The 21,189-nt window shown below is 49.2% G+C and overlaps 1 protein-coding gene across 1 annotated transcript in view; it reads right to left on the minus strand.

The window, feature by feature from the left end:
* Positions 1 to 21,189, minus strand: part of LOC101026611 (contactin-associated protein-like 4) — a 200,551-nt gene that overhangs the window by 125,246 nt on the left and 54,116 nt on the right. Inside the window, exon 3 of the mRNA XM_003908211.5 lies at positions 6,475 to 6,668. Within this exon, the coding sequence (XP_003908260.3) occupies positions 6,475 to 6,668 (194 nt within the window). The remainder of the gene's footprint in view (positions 1 to 6,474; positions 6,669 to 21,189) is intronic.

Here is a 21,189-nt window from a genome sequence, read left to right on the forward strand (position 1 = left end):
TTGCACCATGGGGAAAACCTAACTTGAATTTTAAGTAATCAGTGAATCCCGAATAACTCACATCTCAAATTCCTAACAGGTGACTTTTAAATGAGGGCTCTGACAGGCTCTTCATGGGAACGGCACAGCTCCCATTTTTATTGCAGAAACTACAGATTCCCCCGAAGCACAGCCTCTCGGGTTCATTCAGGAAAGCAAGGGAGGAAGCCACGTTTCCAGCAGCCCCGGAGCCACAAACCAGGTGTGCGGCGGTGGCAAGCCACAGTTCCCCAGCAGACTGAATTCTGGCCGGTGACACCTGGACAGGGTCGGCCACGTCCTGGGGCAGGTGGGGCTGTGGGGGGCATCCCAGGCTGGACAGGGTCGGCCACTTCCTGGGGCAGGTGGGACTGTGGGGGGGCATCCCAGGTGCAATAGGAATTTCCTTTCTAGCAGCTGGAAGTCACCCCAGGGAAACACTGCAAAGGAGCTGCTTGCTCCATCCATTGTGTTCCTGGCGCCCGCAGGGGCAGTGGCATCCCTTCACCCTTGCCAGCCCCTGCCTTTGTAGGGGAAGAGAAGAGCCACAGTGGGAGGCTTTAGAGCTGAACGCAGAGGTGGGCAGGGAGAAGGGAAATAGGTGTGAGGGCATAGCCCACCCGTGGTCGGGTGGGGTCCCCACAGGCAGGTCGGGGGCATCTGGCTGATGTGGTCTCATAGCTGCAGCTTTTCCTTTGCTAAGGGTGAAGCCACAGGGATGTCCACGTGAGCCGGCCAGCCATGCCCATCCCGGGCCTTCCCTCCAGAAGCAACTCACCAGATAACTAACTAGCTGCTGGTTAGATACTTAGAGGACTGGTTTTCCAGCAGTGGGGGACACACCGCTGAAGGCTCAGGTGACTCTGGGAGTGAGACAGGAGGTTGGAATGACGGGTTTTCCAAGACAAAGGTACCAGACCTCTCTGGTATAACAGGGTGGGGACTGAAGCTGGCCAAACCCACCAGAACTAAGACAGCAGCAGAAGTGACCCTGGGTGCCTTGGCTGCCTGTTATACCTGATTATAATGCAGTCGCGGCCAAGGACATCCACCAGCACCAGCACAGCTGACAGACACCCGGCAACCTCGGGAAGTCACCCTGCATGGTCTAGAAGGGGAGGGACCCTCGGTGAGGGGAAGACTGTGCCGCTTTCCCAGAACACCCGTGAAGGCTGCACCCCTTTCCCGGGACACTCGTGAAGACTGAGCCCCCCGTTCCTGGAATAATCACGGAGGCTGCACCCCTTTCCCAGAATATCCATGAAGGCTGCACCCCTTTCCCAGAATATCCATGAAGGCTGCACCCCTTTCCCAGGACACCCAGAAATCACCCAGCCCCTGTTTAGCATGTGATCAAGAAATGAGCATAAACAGCTACCAGCAGGCCTCGTGGCTCCGCCTATGTAGCAGCCTCACAAACTCATTTCTACTCTGCCCTGTCGCTGGCTCTTGAATTCTGGCCTGTGATAAGCTGTGTCTAAAGCAAATGCTTATGGAAAGGGAAGTCCTAGTGAACATGTGTGACTCACTGTACAGGCGGACAACCGAAGAACTGTGTGGATGATGTCGCTATCATGTGTGATGCACTGAACAGGCGGACAACCAAAGAACTGTGTGGAAGATGTCGGTATCGTGTGTGACTCACTGTAAAGGCACATATCTGAATAACTGTGTGGAAGATGTTGGTATCATATGTGACTCATGGTAAAGGCAGATAACCGAATAACTATAACTGTGTGGAAGATGTCAGTATCGTGTGTGACTCACTGTAAAGGCAGATAACTGAATAACTGTGTGGAAGATGTCGGTATTTTGTGTGACTCACTGTAAAGGTGGATAACCGAATAACTGTGTGGAAGATGTTGGTATTGTGTGTGACTCACCGTACAGGTGGATAACCGAATAACGGTGTGGACAACGTCGGCAGGTATCATGTGTGACTCACCGTAAAGGCGGATAACCTTTCTGTGTTGAAGGTGTCGGTACTGTGTGTGACTCACTGTAAACGCAGATAACTGAGTAATTGTGTTGAACATGTCAGTGTCGTGTGTGACTTACTATAAAGGCGGATAACCGAATAACTCTGTGGAAGATGTCGGTATTTTGTGTGACTCATTGTAAAGGTGGATAACTGAATGATTGTGTTGAACATGTCGGGATCGTGTGTGACTTACTGTAAAGGTGGATAACTGAATGATTGTGTTGAAGATGTCGGTATTGTGTGCGTCTCACTGTAAACGCAGATAACTGAATAATCATGTGGAAGTTATAAGTATCAGCCCTGTCTTATTTTAAATGAGGATCATAGTATAACATTAACACTAGTAATTATCAGCTACAGAGATTTTGCTTCTGTGAAAGTAAAAATATCTATCGTTAAAAGAAAATTGAAAAGAGAAGACATTTAGATTAGAAAGTAAAATGGTAATTATAGCTCAGCTGATATTATGTATGGAGAAATTATTCCAGCATAACTTGTTAATATCCTTTTAAAATATAAATAAAGCAGAACAACAAAAGGTGGAAAAGAACCGAACGCATCAGAACCGAACATGCAGGTTCATCAAAAGACGGTGTCAGGCACTAAGAAGCCACTCATGGAACAGGAAAAAACCCAAGCAAATAGAGCCGAACTCGCCGGTGCATCAAAAGATAGTGTCAGCCACTGAGAGTCCACTCACCGAACAGGAGAAAAGCCAGGCAAATAGAACCAAACACACAGGTGCATCAAAAGAAGGTGTCAGCAACTGAGAGGCCACTCACTGAGCAGGAGAAAACCCAGGCAAATAGAACCAAACACATGGGTGCATCAAAAGATGGTGTCAGCAACAAACACGCCACTCATGGAACAGAAGAAAACCCAGGCAAATAGAACCAAACATGCAGGTGCATCAAAAGGCGGTGTCAGCAGGCCAGGCATGGTGGCTCATGCCTGTAATCCCAGCACTTTGGGAGACCAAGGCAGGTGGATCACGAGGTCAGGAGATCGAGACCATCCTGGCTAAGACAGTGAAATACCGTCTCTACTAATTAACATAAAAAATTAGCTGGGCGTGGTGGCGGGCGCCTGTAGTCCCAGTTACTCGGGAGGCTGAGGCAGGAGAATGGCATGAACCTGGGAGGCAGAGCTTGCAGTGAGCCGAGATGGCACCACTGCACTCCAGCCTGGTGACAGAGCGAGACTCTGTCTCAAGAAAAAAAAAACACAGAAAGAAAAGAAAAGAAAGAGGGTGTCAGCAACCAAGAGGCCACTCATGGAACGGGAGAAAACCCGGCAAATAGAACTGAATACACGGGTGCAACGAAAGATGGTGTCAGCAACCGAGATACCACTCATGGAACAGGAGAAAACCCGGCAAATAACACAGATGACAGAGGGTTAATATCCACAATACAGAATGAGCTCCCACAGTTAAACAACAGCAGTAAAAATGATCTGATTTTAACAGTTGACAAGGGACCTGAATAGACATTTCTCCAAAGAAGACACACGGAGGCTCCACCAGCAAGTGGCACGCTCGGCATCACTCACTGTCCAGAGACGCAGCTCAGAGCCACAGTGAGACAACACCTCACCCCCAACAGTGCCGCTGCTACTAACCAACACACGCCACACCCAGTGTCGGTACAGCAGGGCGGCGGTGAGAACTCTCCTGCGTGGCTGGGGAATGTGAAATGATGCAGCCACTATGGAAAACAGTAGGGCGTTTCCTCAAAAGATGAAAACATGGTTCTACCACATAATCCAACAATGCTGCTTCTGGATATGTATGCAAAAGAATTGAAAGCAGCTCGTAAAGAGATGCTTGTACACCCATGTTCACAGCAGTATTATTCATAACAGTGAAAACATGGGAACAACCAAGAGTCCCTCAATGGGTGAACGGACAAACAAAATGTGGTCTATCCATACAACACGGTGATTTACCCTTCAAAAGGACATTCTGACACATGTACGATGTGGTGAAACCTGAGGGTGTGGTGCTAAGTGGAGGAAGCTAATCATAAAAGACAAATACTGTCTGATTCCACTTCTATGAGGTCCCTAGAGTCGTCAAAGTCACAGAGACGGTGAGTGGGATGGAGGTGCCGGGGGTGGAGGGGTTGGATAGGGAGTGAGTGTTTAATGGGGACAGTCGTGGTTTGGGAAGATGAGAAAGTCCTGGAGATGAATGGTGTCCATGTTTGCACAACAATATGACAGGTCACTGAATTACACACTTGAAAACGAATAAAATGGTAATTTTTTGTTATATATATTGTGCCACAATTTTTAAAGGCCAAACAATACATGGCATCTGCTTATAATTACAGGGGCCTCGCAGGAATACTGGACAGATGAGGGCCACGATGACAGTGCAGTCACACCCTTTGCAGTTGGTGGTGCATCCCTCTCAGTGTGGCCTGGGCTTGGTCCTGATGCTGTTTCCCCTGAGGAGTCAGCAGGAAGAGGGATGCCGAGAGCACAGCTGGAACAGGAAGGTGAGAATTCCCGCAGTGTCTCCAGCTCCCCTTTGTTCTTTTTAAATTGTGCCAACAACCCAATCTTAATATAATTAGTGCTGACGTGTATCCCGCAGTGGTGGCCGGTCTTTGAAGTTACTACTCGATTTGTAACTAGAGTCTCAGCTGGTCTGGCATCTGTTCCCAGGACGGGGGTGGCTGACCCCTCATTCATGTCCCCTCCCTCTGCTTTAGCCAGGGTGGTCCCAGTCCTGGCTTATCCCAGGGCCAACCCAGCCCACGTCCTCCATCGACGGAGGACACAGAGCCGGGGTCCGGGAGGTCCATGCAGGGGACGTGGTTGACCCATTAGAGCCGCTCCTGGGCTCTCTGGCTCATCTGTGCTGGTCACGGGAGCTTTGCCGAGAACCTCTGTTTTCCCTTCTTGTCAGGGTGTCCCCGAAGAAGAAATGCAGAGCTGCCCGAGTGTGGCAAGGAGCTCGCGGCCTCCTCCAGTCCCTGTTGCCTTCAGCTGGTGTTTTAAGTGAAGGCTGATGCCCTGCCCTGGCCACAGCCCCTCACATGAGCTCCCCTTAACATCCACTCACAAACATCCACCACCCGCGCCCTCGGTTCTGTGGTGGCCGCTGTTTGTAAACAATGATCACCAGTGTCTCCTTTACTGGGGCCTCACTCCAGCCACAAAACTGAACATTTTAAACCACTCTCCAAGCTCAGCAAGGTTAAACTAATGTGTCTGGGATACTTCAGTAATTACGTAATGAAAGATATGCAGAAAATCGCATGTCTTGTTAAAAGTCACAAGCTAGGCAAACAAAAACATTTTGCCCCAAAGAAGCACAGGTGTGTGACAGTTTAGGGACCAGAGACACAAGGTCATTGAATCTCAAGGCAGTCTCTGCCCAAAAACCTACTGAATGTGGCCGTGGGACAGAGGACAGAGTCCACAGAACAGTTGTCCACAGGGAGACGGGTCCATCCGTGTCTTTCAGAAGTTCAGGCCAAAGAATTTGGGGTCAGGCTGTGCTCACTGGGTTCATGTGAAGCGATGTGGCCCCAACACCACCCTCCACATGACTGTGCGAAACACAGGCTGGTTACACACGATCCCGCCCATGGTTTTAGTAGAAACCCCGGGTTTTCTTCCAGTTTCCCACTATGCCATAGAACTGTTTTACATATTTACTAAATTGTGCATGTTTTGTGCATCTGAAAATGCAGGAAACCTTGGCCAGGAAATCCTGGAGCTGCTTTTTCTCTACCAGAGCCAAGCCTTCCAGGGCTCCCTGGGGACATCCCTGCAAGCCAGGCCCCAGGAGCCAGTGCTGCCAGGAAGGGACCCACTGAGATGCTGTCCTCCTGTCAGGAACCTACTGAGATGCTCTTGTCCCACCGGGGACCTACCAAGACACTGTCCTCCCACGAGGGACCTACTGAGATGCTGTCCTTCCACCAGGACCCACCGAGACGCTGTCCTCCCACTGGGGACCCACCAAGACACTGTCCTCCCACCACGACCCATCGAGATGCTGTCCTCCCACTGGGGACCCACCGAGACACAGTCCTCCCACCAGGACCCATCGAGACGCTGGCCTCCCACTGGGGACCTACCAAGACACTGTCCTCCCACCGGGGACCTACTGAGACGCTGTCCTCCCACCAGGACCCACTGAGACACTGTCCTCCCACCAGGACCTACGGAGATGCTGTCCTCTCACCAGGACCCATAGAGATGCTGTCCTCCCACTGGGGACCCACGGAGATGCTGTCCTCCCACCACGACCCACTGAGACGCTGTCCTCCCACCAGGACCCACTGAGACACTGTCCTCTCACTGGGGACCCACTGAGACGCTGTCCTCCCACCAGGACCCATAGAGATGCTGTCCTCCCACCACGACCCACTGAGATGCTGTCATCCCACCAGGACCCACTGAGACGCTGTCCTCCCACCACGACCCACTGAGACACTGTCCTGCCACCAGGGACCTACTGAGACGCTGTCCTCCCGCCGGTACTGCTTCCAGTTCCTGCCGCTGTCGCTGAACATCAGGATGTAGCTGGTCACCCAGTCGGAGCTCCCGTACCCGCCCTGCGTCGCCACCGCCGTGACCTCCACCCTCTCTCCAAGGTCGATCTGCAGCCATTGGTTCTTATTTGATACGAGTGGGGTCCAGCCCCCAGCTCCTGTTTGTGGAGAAAGACACAGGAAGAAAACGGGAAAGAGGAGAAACTATTAAAATCCATCTTAACTGGGCGAACCCTCGGTACAAACACATCCCTATGCTGCTTTTAAGAAAATTCCTTTTCTGAAACCTAGAAAAAAATGACCTCATGGTTATACGTCTCATATTAAAGGACAGAACCCGAATTATTTGTGTTCTAGGTTGGGTGGCCTCCTCCTACCGAAGTCCAGGTGCCCACTGAGGGGTCTGGGTGCTCAGTGTGACGTCCTCCCGGGCCTGGCCGACTCGCTGGCTGCTGCTTGGCCTTTAGATATCACAACTGGATACAGGGTGCCGTGAATGGAGGATGGCGCAGGACGTCTGCCTCAGACACCCCTGCCTGAGCTGTGACCAGCACTGGAGGTGCAGAGACCTTAAGACCCGGCCCAGCCTCCAGCAGCTCGCAGGCTCCGGAAGCTGGCATTTAAGGCAGGAGGAGGAGCTCGGGGGTGCAGGCTGCCTGTGAGTCCCTGCAAGGCCCGATGAGGAAAGGAGGTTGAGGAATGCCCCTGGGAGGGGCAAGCACCCCACGTCCCCGGAGGACAGAGAGTCACTGAGAATGAAGGAGGCTGAGCCACAGACCTGCACAGATGCCCTTGAGAGGTGGAGCCGGGGCCAGCGTCACTGAGGCCCACAGGGCAGGGAGCAAGCCCAGGAGGCAGAGCCCACCCATTCACAGCCAGACCCCAGGGCGGAGGCCTGACTTACAGTCCAGTCTCCCAAACACAGAGTTCCTGGGGGAGAAGAAGGGGGATGGTGGAGAAGGGGAGCAAAGGAAAACAGGATGACTTTGGGACTGCAAGACAGAAGCGGACCCCACAGCTGAGGTGCAGACCCTCCCGCTGAGAACAGCAGCACAGAAGCCCCCGGCGCTGCGGGACTGGAGGAGCTGGGCGCCATCAGGCCAGAGCCTTCTATGTCACCCACCATCACCAAAGAGAGGGAGAAAGACAATTTACACAGAGCTGTGGCGGGAAACCAGGGGGCAAATGTTCACCAAAGTCGAATGAAGAAAACTCCCCAAAAACAGCCACGAGGCAGAGAAACATGTAAGTCAACACCCCTGAGAAATTAGACATCCTCAAGCCAGCCTTGGAAGATCTGAAAAGCCACCTTGAATCAGAAATGTAGAAATGTAAGATATGGGCGAAAAATAGAGTAATAAAAATAATTGATTTAACTCAGGAAATAAATGGAAGAAAAAGACAAAGTTATCTTAGAAATAAAGAACACGTACCACACACAATAATAATCTTCCGTATGAGTTATAAGAACTCTTTGCGTAATGAAGGAGCACCTCATAGAACAGCTTGACTCCAAACTGAGCCCCACCAGCAGCCGGCAGGGACGTGGAACAGAAACGCTCGTTCCTGCTGGGGGGAATGCAAATGGCCCAGCTGCTGTGGAAGATGGTGTGGGGGCTTCCTACAAAACTGTGGTACGTCAGACACTGCAGAGAATCCAGCACTGGAAAGAGCTGAGCCACGAACCACACACACCACGGAGGACTTCAGCGCACATTCGTAGCGAAAGCAGCCCCTGTGAAAAGACCCCAACCTATGGTTCCAACTGCAGGACCTTTGGGAAAAGGCAAAACTCTGAAGACAGGGAAAGAGATCCACAGTTCGAGGTTGTGGGAAGGGAGGGGTGAACCGCTGGAGCACAGAGAATCTTAGGTGGCACTGTGGTAGGGGGCACACCTCTGCGTGGCACTGTGTTAGGGGGCACACCTCTGCATGGCACACGTCATTACACATTTTCAAAACCTCTGGAATGTGCACCAAGTGTTAACCCTGATGTAAACCATGGACATTAGTTAATGATAATTTATCAGTATTGTTTCATCAGCTATGGCAAATGCACCACACTAATGCACGGTGTCAGTAACAGGACCATGTGTGCCTCAGAGGGGGTTCTACGTCTATATGGGAGCTCTCTGCACCACACCAATGCAAGGTATTAATAACAGGACCATGTGTATCTCAGAGGGGGTCATACGTCTATATGGGAGCTCTCTGCACCACACCAATGCAAGGTATTAATAACAGGATCATGTGTGTCTCAGAGGGGGTCATACGTCTATATGGGAGCTCTCTGTATTTTCTGCTCAGTTTTACTGTAGACCTAAAAGTGCTCTTAAAATAATACATTTAAAGGTGCCTGAGGAAAATAGACTCAAATCTCAAATGGAAATGTGATAGGGGACATCAAAGAAAGGCAGAAAAACTACCAGGAGAATGTAAATGACAAAACAGAGTGTCAGGGAAAGTGGTGGTGACAGGAGGCAGGAAGAGGAGGACTCGGGCCCACATCATCAGATGCCTGAGAAGAATGAAGCGTGTACAGGGGCAAGAAGAGGAGGACTCAGGCCCACATCATCGGATGCCTGAGAAGAATGAAGCGTGTGTGGAGGCAGGAAGAGGAGGACTTAGGCCCACATCACCGGATGCCTGAGAGGAACAAAACATGTACTGGAACTAATGTTTAAAAGTAAAATCTATGAAAAGCTTTTCAGAAATAGAGGCCCCATCAGACAGTACCACAAACCTCTAAAATCACGAAAGTGTGGTTCATAAACAGAAATTCCAGAAATAGACCCAAATACGGTGAAAATTTAGTCCATGACAGAGGGGAGTCTCTAAGCTCTGGGATGATGGTCATTTTCTTAACGGATCCTGGGACTACTGGGCAGCTGTTTGTAAAGGGACAGAATTAAGTTTCTATCTCACATTGTACATAAGAATTAACTCCCAATGGACCAGGGATCTCCATGTTTAAACATGAAACCACATAACTACTGGAAGAAAACAATGAGTAAATACCTTAACGTTGGTTCAGAGGAAGTTTGACTATGACTCAAAATCCAGAGGTAACAAAGGAAAAAGACTGATAAATTTGACAAATAAACCACTTTAAATGCATGACTAAAACAACAAGTCAAGGGCAACTAACAGAGAAAATACTTGTCACGTACATTGCACATTCTGTCGTGTGGAAGAGTGGATTGAATGAACAGGTGAATTCACATGACAGGGCGCTGTGTGGCTTGAGGAAGGAGGAGGGTCCCTGTGAGGAGAAGCAGATGGGTTTCCAGGGTGGCCTATCCGGTGAGAGTGGAGAAGCCCTAAGAACATCTGTCTCCACTGCTCCCACACGAGAGAAGGAAGGGGAACAGGATCACACGCAGCTGCCGCCTGATCACTCATTGAACCAGAAGCCTTAGAAACCGGTTCCTGCACGGTGGGGGTACTAGGGAGTGGGAAGGGGTGTCAGGACAGGGAGAGGCTGAGCATTTTTGCTGAGTCTCTTTTCTGATAGCTCTGATTTGAAGAACAATCGTGATGTTCCCCATCCCTTCATCTGCTCCAGAAATGAGTGACTGTGACCCACCAGGACCTTAGCTGAGGGGTAAGCTGGGATGGACGATGGTCACAGACAAATGAGTCTCACGCACTGCAGAGGGACAGATCCCGGAGGGTAAGGAGATGCAACCCACCCAGGCACCCCGGAAACAGCCTTGACTGGGCGCGGACACTGCAATCTAGTAAAGGTACTTATCGTAGCATGTGGGTTTGCAATTCTGAAACTAGAATCAAACAATATGTAAATATAAACAAGGAGAGACATCTTTTCACTCCTGAAGACAATGAACAACTCAGGCTAAAATAAACCCTGTGTTGTTGGATTGGAATCAATGAGACCTGGGGTCCTTGGAGAACTGTCGGGTGCCAGGGCTGAGGCAGGGAAAATCCAGGACCAGCTTAGAGGATCTTGTGTTCCAGGAACCAGGGACGTGCCCCCAGAGAGGGTGTGTGTTTGTCAGAAGAGCACAACGAAGAGCCTGTCCAGCATGAAGGAGCTTCCAAGGGCCAGCGTGGGACAACTGAGGCAACAATATTTTTTAAAATGTATTTTGTGCCATAGCGTATAAATACTCATGAGTCCATACTGATATAAGTAAATAATCAAATAAATGCATGTGCAGAGTGGAAGGGACAGCTCCTTCTCACTGGAGAAGCCCACCGGTGATTCAACACAGAGCCACGGTTAAACTCCAGTAATGAAGGGGCAGGGAGGTCCCCCGATGGATGTGGAAGCTGCTGGGTGGAGGACGGAGAGAAGCAGCATTCGCATCTCCGAGAAGAGCAGCTCCCCAAGATGCTCATCACCATCGAAGGACCCTGGCCCATGTCCCCACTGACAGACGACCCCACCTCAGGACGCCGCGACTGGACACTTGGGAGGCACAGCTGGGCTCCTGAGGGGCTCCCGCCAAAATTCCACAGCCTCACCCCAGTCAGGAGAACACACGGTGCAAATGAAACCCAGGCCGATTCTGCAAAACAGCTGAACCGCTGCGCAGCAAGAAGCGTGTAAGTCACAAAAGACAAGGGGAGGCGGTGAATTCTGGAGGATGGGAGGAGACGAGGGGGAATGTGGAACGAACCATGTGGGATCCTGGACGGACTCGGGGAGGCGCCTGCGGGAAAAACCGGAAGTGGCTGCGTAGGGGCCGCCCTTGCTCTGCGCAGTCGCACCAGCGCCGGCGCCCAACCCGGCAGCGCCAGACGCCAGTCAGTCAGCGAGGGGCGCGCGAGCCCGCGCTCTGCGGCCGTGCTGTGAGTCTCTCGTCAGTGTAAATAAGACGTTTGGAGAGCGTGGGATGAAAAGGGAGAAAGCTGTAAGGACTCAGCACTGTGCATTTTAGGAAGGGGGACCCATCGCCACCATCGAAGGCAGCAGAGTGAAGAAAAGCAAAACGGACGCTGGGCCAGGAGAGGAGGCCGTGATGCCCACGGTGATGCCCTGCTGCCCACGGCGACTCCCTGCTGCCCACGGCGATGCCCTGCTGCCCACGGCGACTCCCTGCTGCCCACGGCGATGCCCTGCTGCCCACGGCGACGCCCTGCTGCCCACGGTGATGCCCTGCTGCCCACGGCGACGCCCTGCTGCCCACAGCGCCACAGCCAAGGCATCTGTGTCTGGGAGACACAGCATCACCCTCCCAAGTGTCCTGTGTAATAAGATTTTATAACTGACCTTTGAGACTTACGGCACAGCAGGACTTTCTAAGCCGGGTGGTGCCGGAGTAAAGTCTGTGGCTCACCAGCTCGGCCTGAACAGTTTTTGCAAGTTGCTTCTGTTCTGTCCTCACTGCCCAGCTGCCCTGAAATTCAGAGATGCCCCTGCTTACAGATGAGCTCTCACCACGTGAGGGTCACCTTCTAGAGTGTGTGAAGTGCCACGTAGTGATGAAAACATCATCCTCCCATCATGACCTGAATAATAAATCATACAATGATGAGGGTCAGATGAGACCTCATCTGCTGAGACCTCTGCTGAGTCTCTTTTTCGATAGCTCTGACGTGAAGAACAGTAGTGATGTTCCCCATCCCTCCATCTGCTCCAGAATGAGCGAAAGGAATGGCTACTCCAAGGGCTCCTAGTAAGGAGTGAGCTCACAGAGGGCCTGCTGAGTTCTGCATTAAAAATATCCCTATAACCAGGCATGGTGGCATGGCCCTGTGGTCCCAGCCACCCAGGAGGCTGAGGCGGGAGGCTCACTTGAGCCCAGATGTTCAAGTCCAGCCTAGGCAGCATAACAAGATGCTCTCTAAAACAATAAAAAATAAATAAAAATAAAAATCCCTAAAAGGCCACAGGTGCAGCAGCTCTTTTCTTTGTTGCCTGCCATTTTCAGTCTGTGAGGGGCTGAAGTTGCTAACACCATGTCATGTGCTTTTCAATGACTAAAGGAGTGGACACCTCCATTGTGTGCAGAGGGATCTTCTAGACATTTCTGTGTACACCATCTTAACTTCTCAGCGTTTCTAGAATGACTTCTTAAAAAGTTAAACACAGAATGACCATATGGGCCAGCAACTTCACTCCTCAGTATATGCTCAAGGGAGCTGAACACAGGTTCCTGAACAGATGTCTCCACACGAATGTCACAGAAACATTACCGACAACAGCCAGGACATGGAAGCAACCTCAGTGTCCACCCCCGAAGGACAGAGAAGCAGGTGGGGGTCTGTTCCTACAACTCAGTCTGGCGCACTGAGGGATGAAGTGCTAACCCAGGTCCCCACGGACGAACCTGGAACACAGGACACAAAGGGAAAGGTGCCAGGCACAGAAGCTCTTATGCTGGGTGACTCTTCTTATATGAAGTATCCAGAATAGCTAAATCCAGAGACAGAAAGAGTGGTGGGTGCAGGGGTGGGAGCGGGTGGGAAGAGCCTGCTGCAGGGTGCAAGATTTCCTTCTAGGGTGAGAAACATGTTGTGGAACTGGACAGAGGTGGCAGTTTGCACAGCATGGAGGGTGCTAAATGCTACTCAGTCTTGTAACTTAAAATGGTCAATTTTATGTTGTGTGCATATAAAAGTATCTAGAGGACAACTTATCATCCCTCATTTACAGATGAGATGATGGATTCAGAGATGGAGCAAATTTGACCAATTTCCTGCAGTTAGTGGTTGTGTTGTTTTAAAATTTTGAGCATGTTATTTTAAAAGCTAGACTTTGTTCACTTAGCCAACTTTGTAATTATATAATGATACTCCTGCCACTCCTAGTGGTGCCTTCTATTCCAAATGTGTATGTAAATACTTCATCAATTACGCCTGCTATCTGGCTGTAAGTGGTGTGGCCAGATGTCTTTATAAAGTGAGTTCCTGTCTGGTTTCTGCTCTGTGTCTGCCTCAGTAGGGAAACGCTCCCAGCAGGAGGGGCTCTGACATTGCCGGGGGGTCATGGGGGACCTTCAGGATGCTGAGCACAAAGTTCCCTGGGAAGTGGGTGCCAGAAGGTGAAACTGCAGACCCAGCCTCCTTGGAAATGATGATAGATGATGGACAAATAGATGATTGATGGATAGATAGATAGATAGATAGATAGATAGATAGATAGATAGACAGACAGAAAGATAGACTGACTGAGGGACAGACTGATAGACACATAGATACATAGACAGCCAGATACTGGCCTACGTGGTCACCTTTCTGAGAGCCCAGTGATGTGCATCATTTGAAACCAATGCCAGCACTAATGAGCTTGGGGATAAGGGAAGAGCCGAGTTGGGTCCCCCAAGGTGCACCCAGTGTCCCCCAGGACACCACAAGGCCTCTGAGTCTCCTCCCCACAGTGGCTGTCCTGCAGGCAGGTGCATGCTGCTGTTCCTATCCACACCCCAACCCAGCCCACAACAGAGGAAGAGCCACCCACGGGAGATCCAGGCTGCTACAGCTCCTCTCAGTGCTTATGTTTTAAATCCAACATGTGTTTTCTGATTTGGACAACATTGCAACAGAATTTCACTAATGATTTGCCTTAGGAATGAAGCATGAATGACCTGCAGAGCCCCAGGGAGTTCAGGATGGGGCAAAAACAGTTATAAGAGAACCTGGGCAAGGGTGTTTATGTGCCATGGAGTCTGGGGTAAGCAGCTCACACTGAGAAAATCACATTTGTTCATGCAGAAGACCAAAGACCAACACCCCTCCCCAAGTAACAGATGGACAGAAGGCAGGTCCCTGCACCCTCCCTCAGAGTCTGAGCCCCCTGCCCTTTCTCGTGGTGATTTGGAGGGACACCTGCCATTTCCCTCTGGCCCACTCGGGATGGTGGTGGCAGGACCCCTCTCCCCTCCCAGGATGAGCCAGTCGTGGCTTTCCTGTGGCAGCATTTCCCGGGGAAAGGGACCTGAGCCACTCTAAGGAGACTGGCTCCATTGGACAAGCACATTCTTTGCCAGGTGTGTGTGTGGTGAGTGTTTTCTCCAAGTCCGTGGCTTTACTTTTCCCTTTGCCAATGGTGGCTATCAAAGAGAAGAAGGTCTATTTCATTAAGTCTGCTCTGCTTTGAGTGTGAGTCCCAGAGTTCATGTGAGGGAAACTTAATTCCAAATGCAACAGCGTTGGGAGGTGGGGCCTTTGCAGGGTGAATCTGAGCCCTCATGAATGGATTCCTGCTGCTATCACAGGAGTGAGGTAGTTATCACAGGAGCAGGTTAGTTATCCTGAGAGTGGGTTAGTTATCACAGGAGTAGGTTAGTTATCAGTGGAGTAGGTTCGTTATCATGGGAGTGGGTTAGTTATAATAAGACTGGGTTAGTTATCCTGAGAGTGGGTTAGTTATCCTGAGAGTGGGTTAGTTATCACAGGAGCAGGTTAGTTATCAGGGAAGTAGGTTCGTTATCATGGGAGTGGGTTAGTTATCCTGAGAGTGGATTAATTATCACAGGAGTAGGTTAGTTATCCTGAGAGTAGGTTAGTTATCATGGGAGTGGGTTAGTTATCATGGGAGTGGGCTAGTTATCCTTAAAATGGGTTAGTTATCATGGGGGCAGGTTAGTTATCCTGAGAGTGGGTTAGTTATCATGGGAGTGAGGAGCCTGGTCCCTTCCTTCTTGCTCTCTTGCCTGTCCACCTTCCTTCATGGGATGTGGCAGCAAGAAGACCCTCGTCAGATGCTGTCCTTCAACCTTGGATTTCCCAGCCTCCAGAACCATAAGAAATAAATCCCTGTTTTGGGCCAGGCACAGTGGCTCATGCCTATAATCCCAGCACTTTGTGAGGCTGAGGTGGACGGATCACAAGGTCAGGAGTTCGAGACCAACCTGAGCAGCATGGTGAAACCCCATCTCTACTAAAAATACAAAAATTAGCCAGGTGTGGTGGTGCACGCCTGTAATCCCAGCTACTCAGGAGGCTGAGGCAGGAGAATCACTTGAACCTGGGAGGCGGAGGTTGCAGTGAGCTGAGATCCCGCCATTGCACTCCAGCCTGGGCAACAGACTGAGACTCTGTCTCAAGAAAAAAAAAAAAAAAAAAAGGAAATAAATAAATCCCTGTTCTTTACACATTAGCCAGTCTCAGGTATTCTGTTATAGCAACACAAAATGGACTAAGATAAGGTCCAAGTTATTATCTCTCTTTTATGTCTTATACTTTTATGTCCCATTTAATAAATCATTGTCTAACCAAAGTTCATAAGGACATTCTTCTACATTTTCTTCTAGAAGTTAAATACCTTTAGGGGTTCTGTTTTATTTAGGATTTTATCCGGAAGATATAAAGGACTATTACAACTCAAAAATAAAATTATCACTTAAAATAATGAGCAAGAGCTATGACTGGACAATTTGTGAAAGAAGATGTAGGAATAGCCAATAATTTTATGAAACAAATCTTGACACCGTTAGTCATCTGAGAAGTACAAATTAAACTAAAAATGGAATACCACCACATACTAGAATATGGGAATTTAAAAGACTGATGGCATGGGTATTGTGAGAACCTGGAGCAGCCAGAATGCTCACACACTGCTGGTGAGAATACAAAAGGCACAGCCACTCAGGAAACTGTTCTGAAAGGTCAAACACCCACCTACTTACTATACGACCCAGTCATTTAGTGCTTGGCATTCACCCAGGAGAAATGAAAACATTTCCGCAGAAAAACTGTAAGTGGATGTCTGCAGAAGCCTTATTTGTAGGAGCAAAACACCGGGAATCACCCGGTATCTGTGGACGGATGGATGAATTTACTGTGGTTTATTTCAGGTTGAGATGCAATGGAGAGGCCTGAACTCCCAACACCCAGAGGGCCTCGAGGAAGCTCACATGCCCGGGTCTCACGCACGCCCTGGCCGAGCCTCTGATAACTGTTGAGGGATTTACTTCTCTGAAATTCACCAGCCAGCCCCACCTGGCTCTGGGCATATGATCACGGCATGGGGCTACCTGGGGTCATGACCTGTGAAGGGGGGTTCACGACCTGTGAAGGGGGGTTCACTGCAGTGAGGCCCATTCATCAGCAGGGCACAGACGGCAGAGCTAACATCGAGGGACTGCGGGGTCCGGGTGAGTGGCTGTGGAGAGGCCAGGATGCCCAGGCATGGCCCTGAGGGAGGGCAGGGTTAGGAGAGGGAGGCCTTGTTTGTTTTGTGCAGAGGGAGTTGAGATACTTGCTGTGAAGTAATGCACAGTAGCTTCTATCCTGAACTTAGGAAGAGAAGCCAGGCCTAGAAATGTGGAATCCCAAGGACTTGGACATGGAGATGCTGGTGGAATGACCCAGTGGATGACACCAATGAGAAACACAGGGGAGGGCACAGACATCCCTTGAGGCCAGAGCTGACGCCGGGGCCAAGTGGGGGCAGGGTGGGCAACTCCACCTGGCTCAGGGAACTGGTGGCTGGTGACACGCTGAAATTAGTCGCTTCGTACCCTTCTTGGACCAGGATTGAACCAGGAGACCCCTATGCCGGCCCCTGGTATGACAGGACAGGGTGGCAGGTGCTGTCATTGCCCAGGTCAAATGAAGGGTCTGAGGCTGAGGGGGTGGAGACGTTTGTCCAGGTCCACACCAGTCACAGGTGCTGGAACCAGAGTGCAAACACCGTTACTCTGAGACAGAGCATCTTCCTATCTCTCTGGAAGGAAGGTGGTCCCTCCAAGGAATCCCGACCCATGGATTCCCAGTAACCACAGCAGTGCCTGGAAGGAAAGAACACCACCTCCCTGTCCAAGCAATGATGAAGGGACAGGCACAAAAGGTGAGATGTGTTTCCAGAGGTGATCGCCTGCCCACAAAGAGCAGAGGGTGTGCAGGACACGGGACGAGGCAGTGACGATGCCCAGGAGGGGCTCCCCACAAGGCCAAGGGCCCAGAAGTGCACCACGAGGGCCGGCCACATAGGCAGGTCAGTTGCCAGTAGTTGAGTTACTAACATGCACATAGAAAGGGATTTTAGGAGCAGTCAACTACAGGAAGGCGGTGTCCAGTGGAGGAGAAAGGTGGCCGTGGTGGAGGCCCCGGGAGGGGAGGCCCTTTTGCCGCCATCAGCTGCCCTCTCCACAGGTTTCCCTCTCCCACGAAGACGGCTCCAGCAGAGCTCATGGGTGATTAGGGAGGAGGCAGGAGGGCCTGGGGTCTCCTTCCTGAAGTTCTGCATTTGGGCATTAAGGCTGGAGACAGGAGCTGGAGAGGAGAGGCTGGCAGGGCATTCAGACTCCACCTGAATCCATTCCCAATATAAAAAATTCTCAATAAAGAACAGCAGAGAAATTCTTCAGCCTTGTATCAGGCATCTATGAAAAACCTATGAGTATAACCATACTCAACAGTGGAAGACTGGCTGCACCCTCATGCTCAGGAACAAGGTGAGGATACCTGTGCTTACCAAGTCTACTATCTATCACGACAGATATTCTAGCCACAGCATATGGAAAGAAAAAGAAACAAAAGAAATCCATATCAGAAAGGGAGAAGCAAAATGGTCTTTATTCACAACAACATGATCAGATATGTGGACAATGTTGTAGAATCTAAAAACTGGATTGAACAAATACGTAGTTTTAGCAAGCTTTCAGAATACACTGTCAGAATGCAAAAGTAAAATTGTATGTATTTTATTAGCAAGGAATGTTATAAAATAAAATTTAGAAATCCATTTACAAAAACATGACAAAATAAAATACACTTAAGAGTTAAATCTGACAAAAACTGTGCAAAGTGTGCATAGCAAATACTAAAATGCACATCTATTAAAGAAGACCTAACTCAGTCAAGACATGTTCTGTCTCCAGGGTTTTGAAGAGCCCACATGGCCAAGATGTCAGCTCTCCCCACATCGACCTCTCCATTCAATGCAATCCCAGTCAAACTCTCAGAAGCCATTTTTTTTGTAGAAATTGACAAACATTGTAAAGTTCATAGTGAAGCTCAAAGGACCAGGAATAGTGAAACTACCTGATAGAGAAGAAGACATACACCTGGCTGCACCACCTGACAACTATGTCCTACGAAGCTGAAGCATACTGAAGAGCCTAGCACTGGGCGAAGACAGGGAAGTGGACCTTTGGGGCAGGAGGCCAGATGTCGGCTAGTTGTATGTGGCCAACTGCCTTTCCAGTATCCAACATCCATTCTTAATTAAACACACACACAAACACACACACACTTTTTTTTGCAAAGACAGTTGAGTGAAAAAATAAGTATTTTCTAAAAACTATGCTAAAAAAATTGGATATTAGAAAAAGGACTTTGTTCCATACCACACACTGTATAATTTCTTCAAGATGAATCATGAAGTTAAATATAGAAAACATATGGCAGAAGACACAGGAGAAAACTGTTGCAACTTTGAGTTATAAGAAGTATTTTATCTATGCTACCACAGAGGATAATTTCTTTATAAAATGATACATTCATTTTCATCAAAACAGGAACTTGCTCTGCAAAAGACATAAAAAGGTGAGCAACACACTGAGCGAAAATATCTTTAGCTGCAACTCACATATCTGAATATACAGAGAACTCCCAGCACTCAATAATTCCAAAGCAAAAAACCCAACAACCCAGTGTGGTGAAAACACCGTAAGTGTTGCACAAACTCTTTTCCAAAAAAGATAAATACAGGCAGAACGAGCCATGAAATAGTTCCTGACAGCTTTATACAACAGGAGACTACAAAAGAGAATTAAAACCAGATGCCCCAGTAGGTCTACTGGAATGTCTAAGATGACTAATCAAACCAGGGGTGAGATGATATCAGCCACTTAAAACTCTCATACGCTGCTGGTGGAAATGCAAAAAAACCTCATAAAACACTTCAGCAGTTTCTTAAAATATTTACCATTAACCCACTGAATTACCCAGCAAGGCCATTTCCAAGTATCTACCCAAGAGACACAAAAGCATAAGTGCGCACGAGACCTGTGGAGTGGTGCTCAGAGCAGCTTCATTCCTAACATCCCACATTGAAAACCACACCAACGCTCCTCAGCTAGAGAAGAGACACACAAGTCGCGACGTATTCATACAAGAGACACGAAAGCATAAGTGCGCACGAGACCTGTGGAGCGGTGCTCAGAGCAGCTTCGTTCCTAACATCCCACACTGAAAACCACACCAACGCTCTTCAGCTGGAGAACAGATACACAGATCGTGATGTATTCATACAAGAGAACAGTGCTCAGAAAATAGGAACAAGTAACGCCAAAAAGTGCAGAAATATCAAAATCATTGGGTTGAGTGACAGAACCCACATTCAAAAGAGGACCTAACAGAAGATTCCAGAATGTTCAACAGCAGGAGCAGCCGTGCTAAGGAGGAGGAGGCCAGGGCAGTGACTGTCCTGAGTTGGGGGCCATGCGTGGGGGCAGCATGCACAGGGTGGGGCCACTTTCTAGGGGGAGGAGTGTACTGAATTGCCTTATTGGTGAGGTAATCACAGGAGCACATGCATTTGTGAAGTTAAAGGTGTTAATTTAAACAATATTAGGAAAATAGGTGAACATTTCACTCTTGGGTACATAGACATTTACAGCTAGAGTCCTCTGTCCTCTTCCTTACAGAAAAGAGTGTTTTCAAACCATTCATAATCTTTAATTAGTAGGGGAGAGAGAGAGAGAAAGAGATTGAGAAGGAGAGGAGAGGAGAGAAGAGAAGAGAGAGATTCTTGCAACTAAGGTAGTGGGCCCGACTTGACTCTGGAAGGGGGGCTTGAACCCTGGACCAGATTGAGGACTAGCTAAAGCAGGGAAGAGACAAAAGTCTCCCTTAGACACACCCTCCAGAGCCATGTCACTTTACAATTGCCATGGCAACACCTGCCATGCCCCTTTACATGGCAACAACCCAAAGACCCAGAAGTTACCACTTATTTTCTAGAAAGTTCTGCATAAACTGCTCCTTGATTTGCAGGTAATTAAAAGTGGGTATAAATAGGAGTGCAGAAATGCCTCTGAGCTGCTGCTCTGGGTGCACTGCCCATGGGGTAGCCCTGCTCCATGAGGAGCAAGCAGGACCTCTGCTGCTGTTGTGCACAGCCACCACCTGCCACCACTGGCCACCCTGGAATTCTTTCCTGGGCAAAGCCAAGAACGTTTCTGAGCTAAGCCCCAATTTTGAGGCTTGCCTTCCCTGCCTCACAACCATAACATGTCAAAGCATCAGAATATGGAGACAGAGTGACAGTGAAAGACAAGAACCATAGAACATTTAAAACCTATTAATGTTGTATTTCAAAATCTCAAAAATTTTTGTTCTTCAAAGTTCAACAATGTGATTATCTCTGCAAAGTTCAACAATGTGATTATTTCTGCAATACTAAATGCATTTCAGATTTACAGGAAGACCACTTTTAGTAAAAACTTAAGTGTTAAATACCCAGGCGATGGTCATCTTAGCTGTTGGTACAATGGTTCCTTTTACTTTTACTCTGGGAGTATCTGAAGGGATCTCAGATTTCAGGATAAGAATGGCTCCATGTGCCTGGAGGAAAAGAGAAACCCCCAAGTAGCTGGTTCTTTTTCCCTGGTGTTTAAAATTCCATCACATTTATAGTAGCCTGGTGTTTATCTAGATTGGAAGAGAAAAAATCACTACAGAAACTGTTTTTTCCTAATGTTGCAAAATAACCATCATATGAGGATCAAAGCTGAGCTGAACCTGCCGGTGAAGCAGGTCCTG

Source organism: Papio anubis, chromosome 10 (genome assembly GCF_008728515.1).
Source record: "Papio anubis isolate 15944 chromosome 10, Panubis1.0, whole genome shotgun sequence".
NCBI lineage: Eukaryota > Metazoa > Chordata > Mammalia > Primates > Cercopithecidae > Papio > Papio anubis.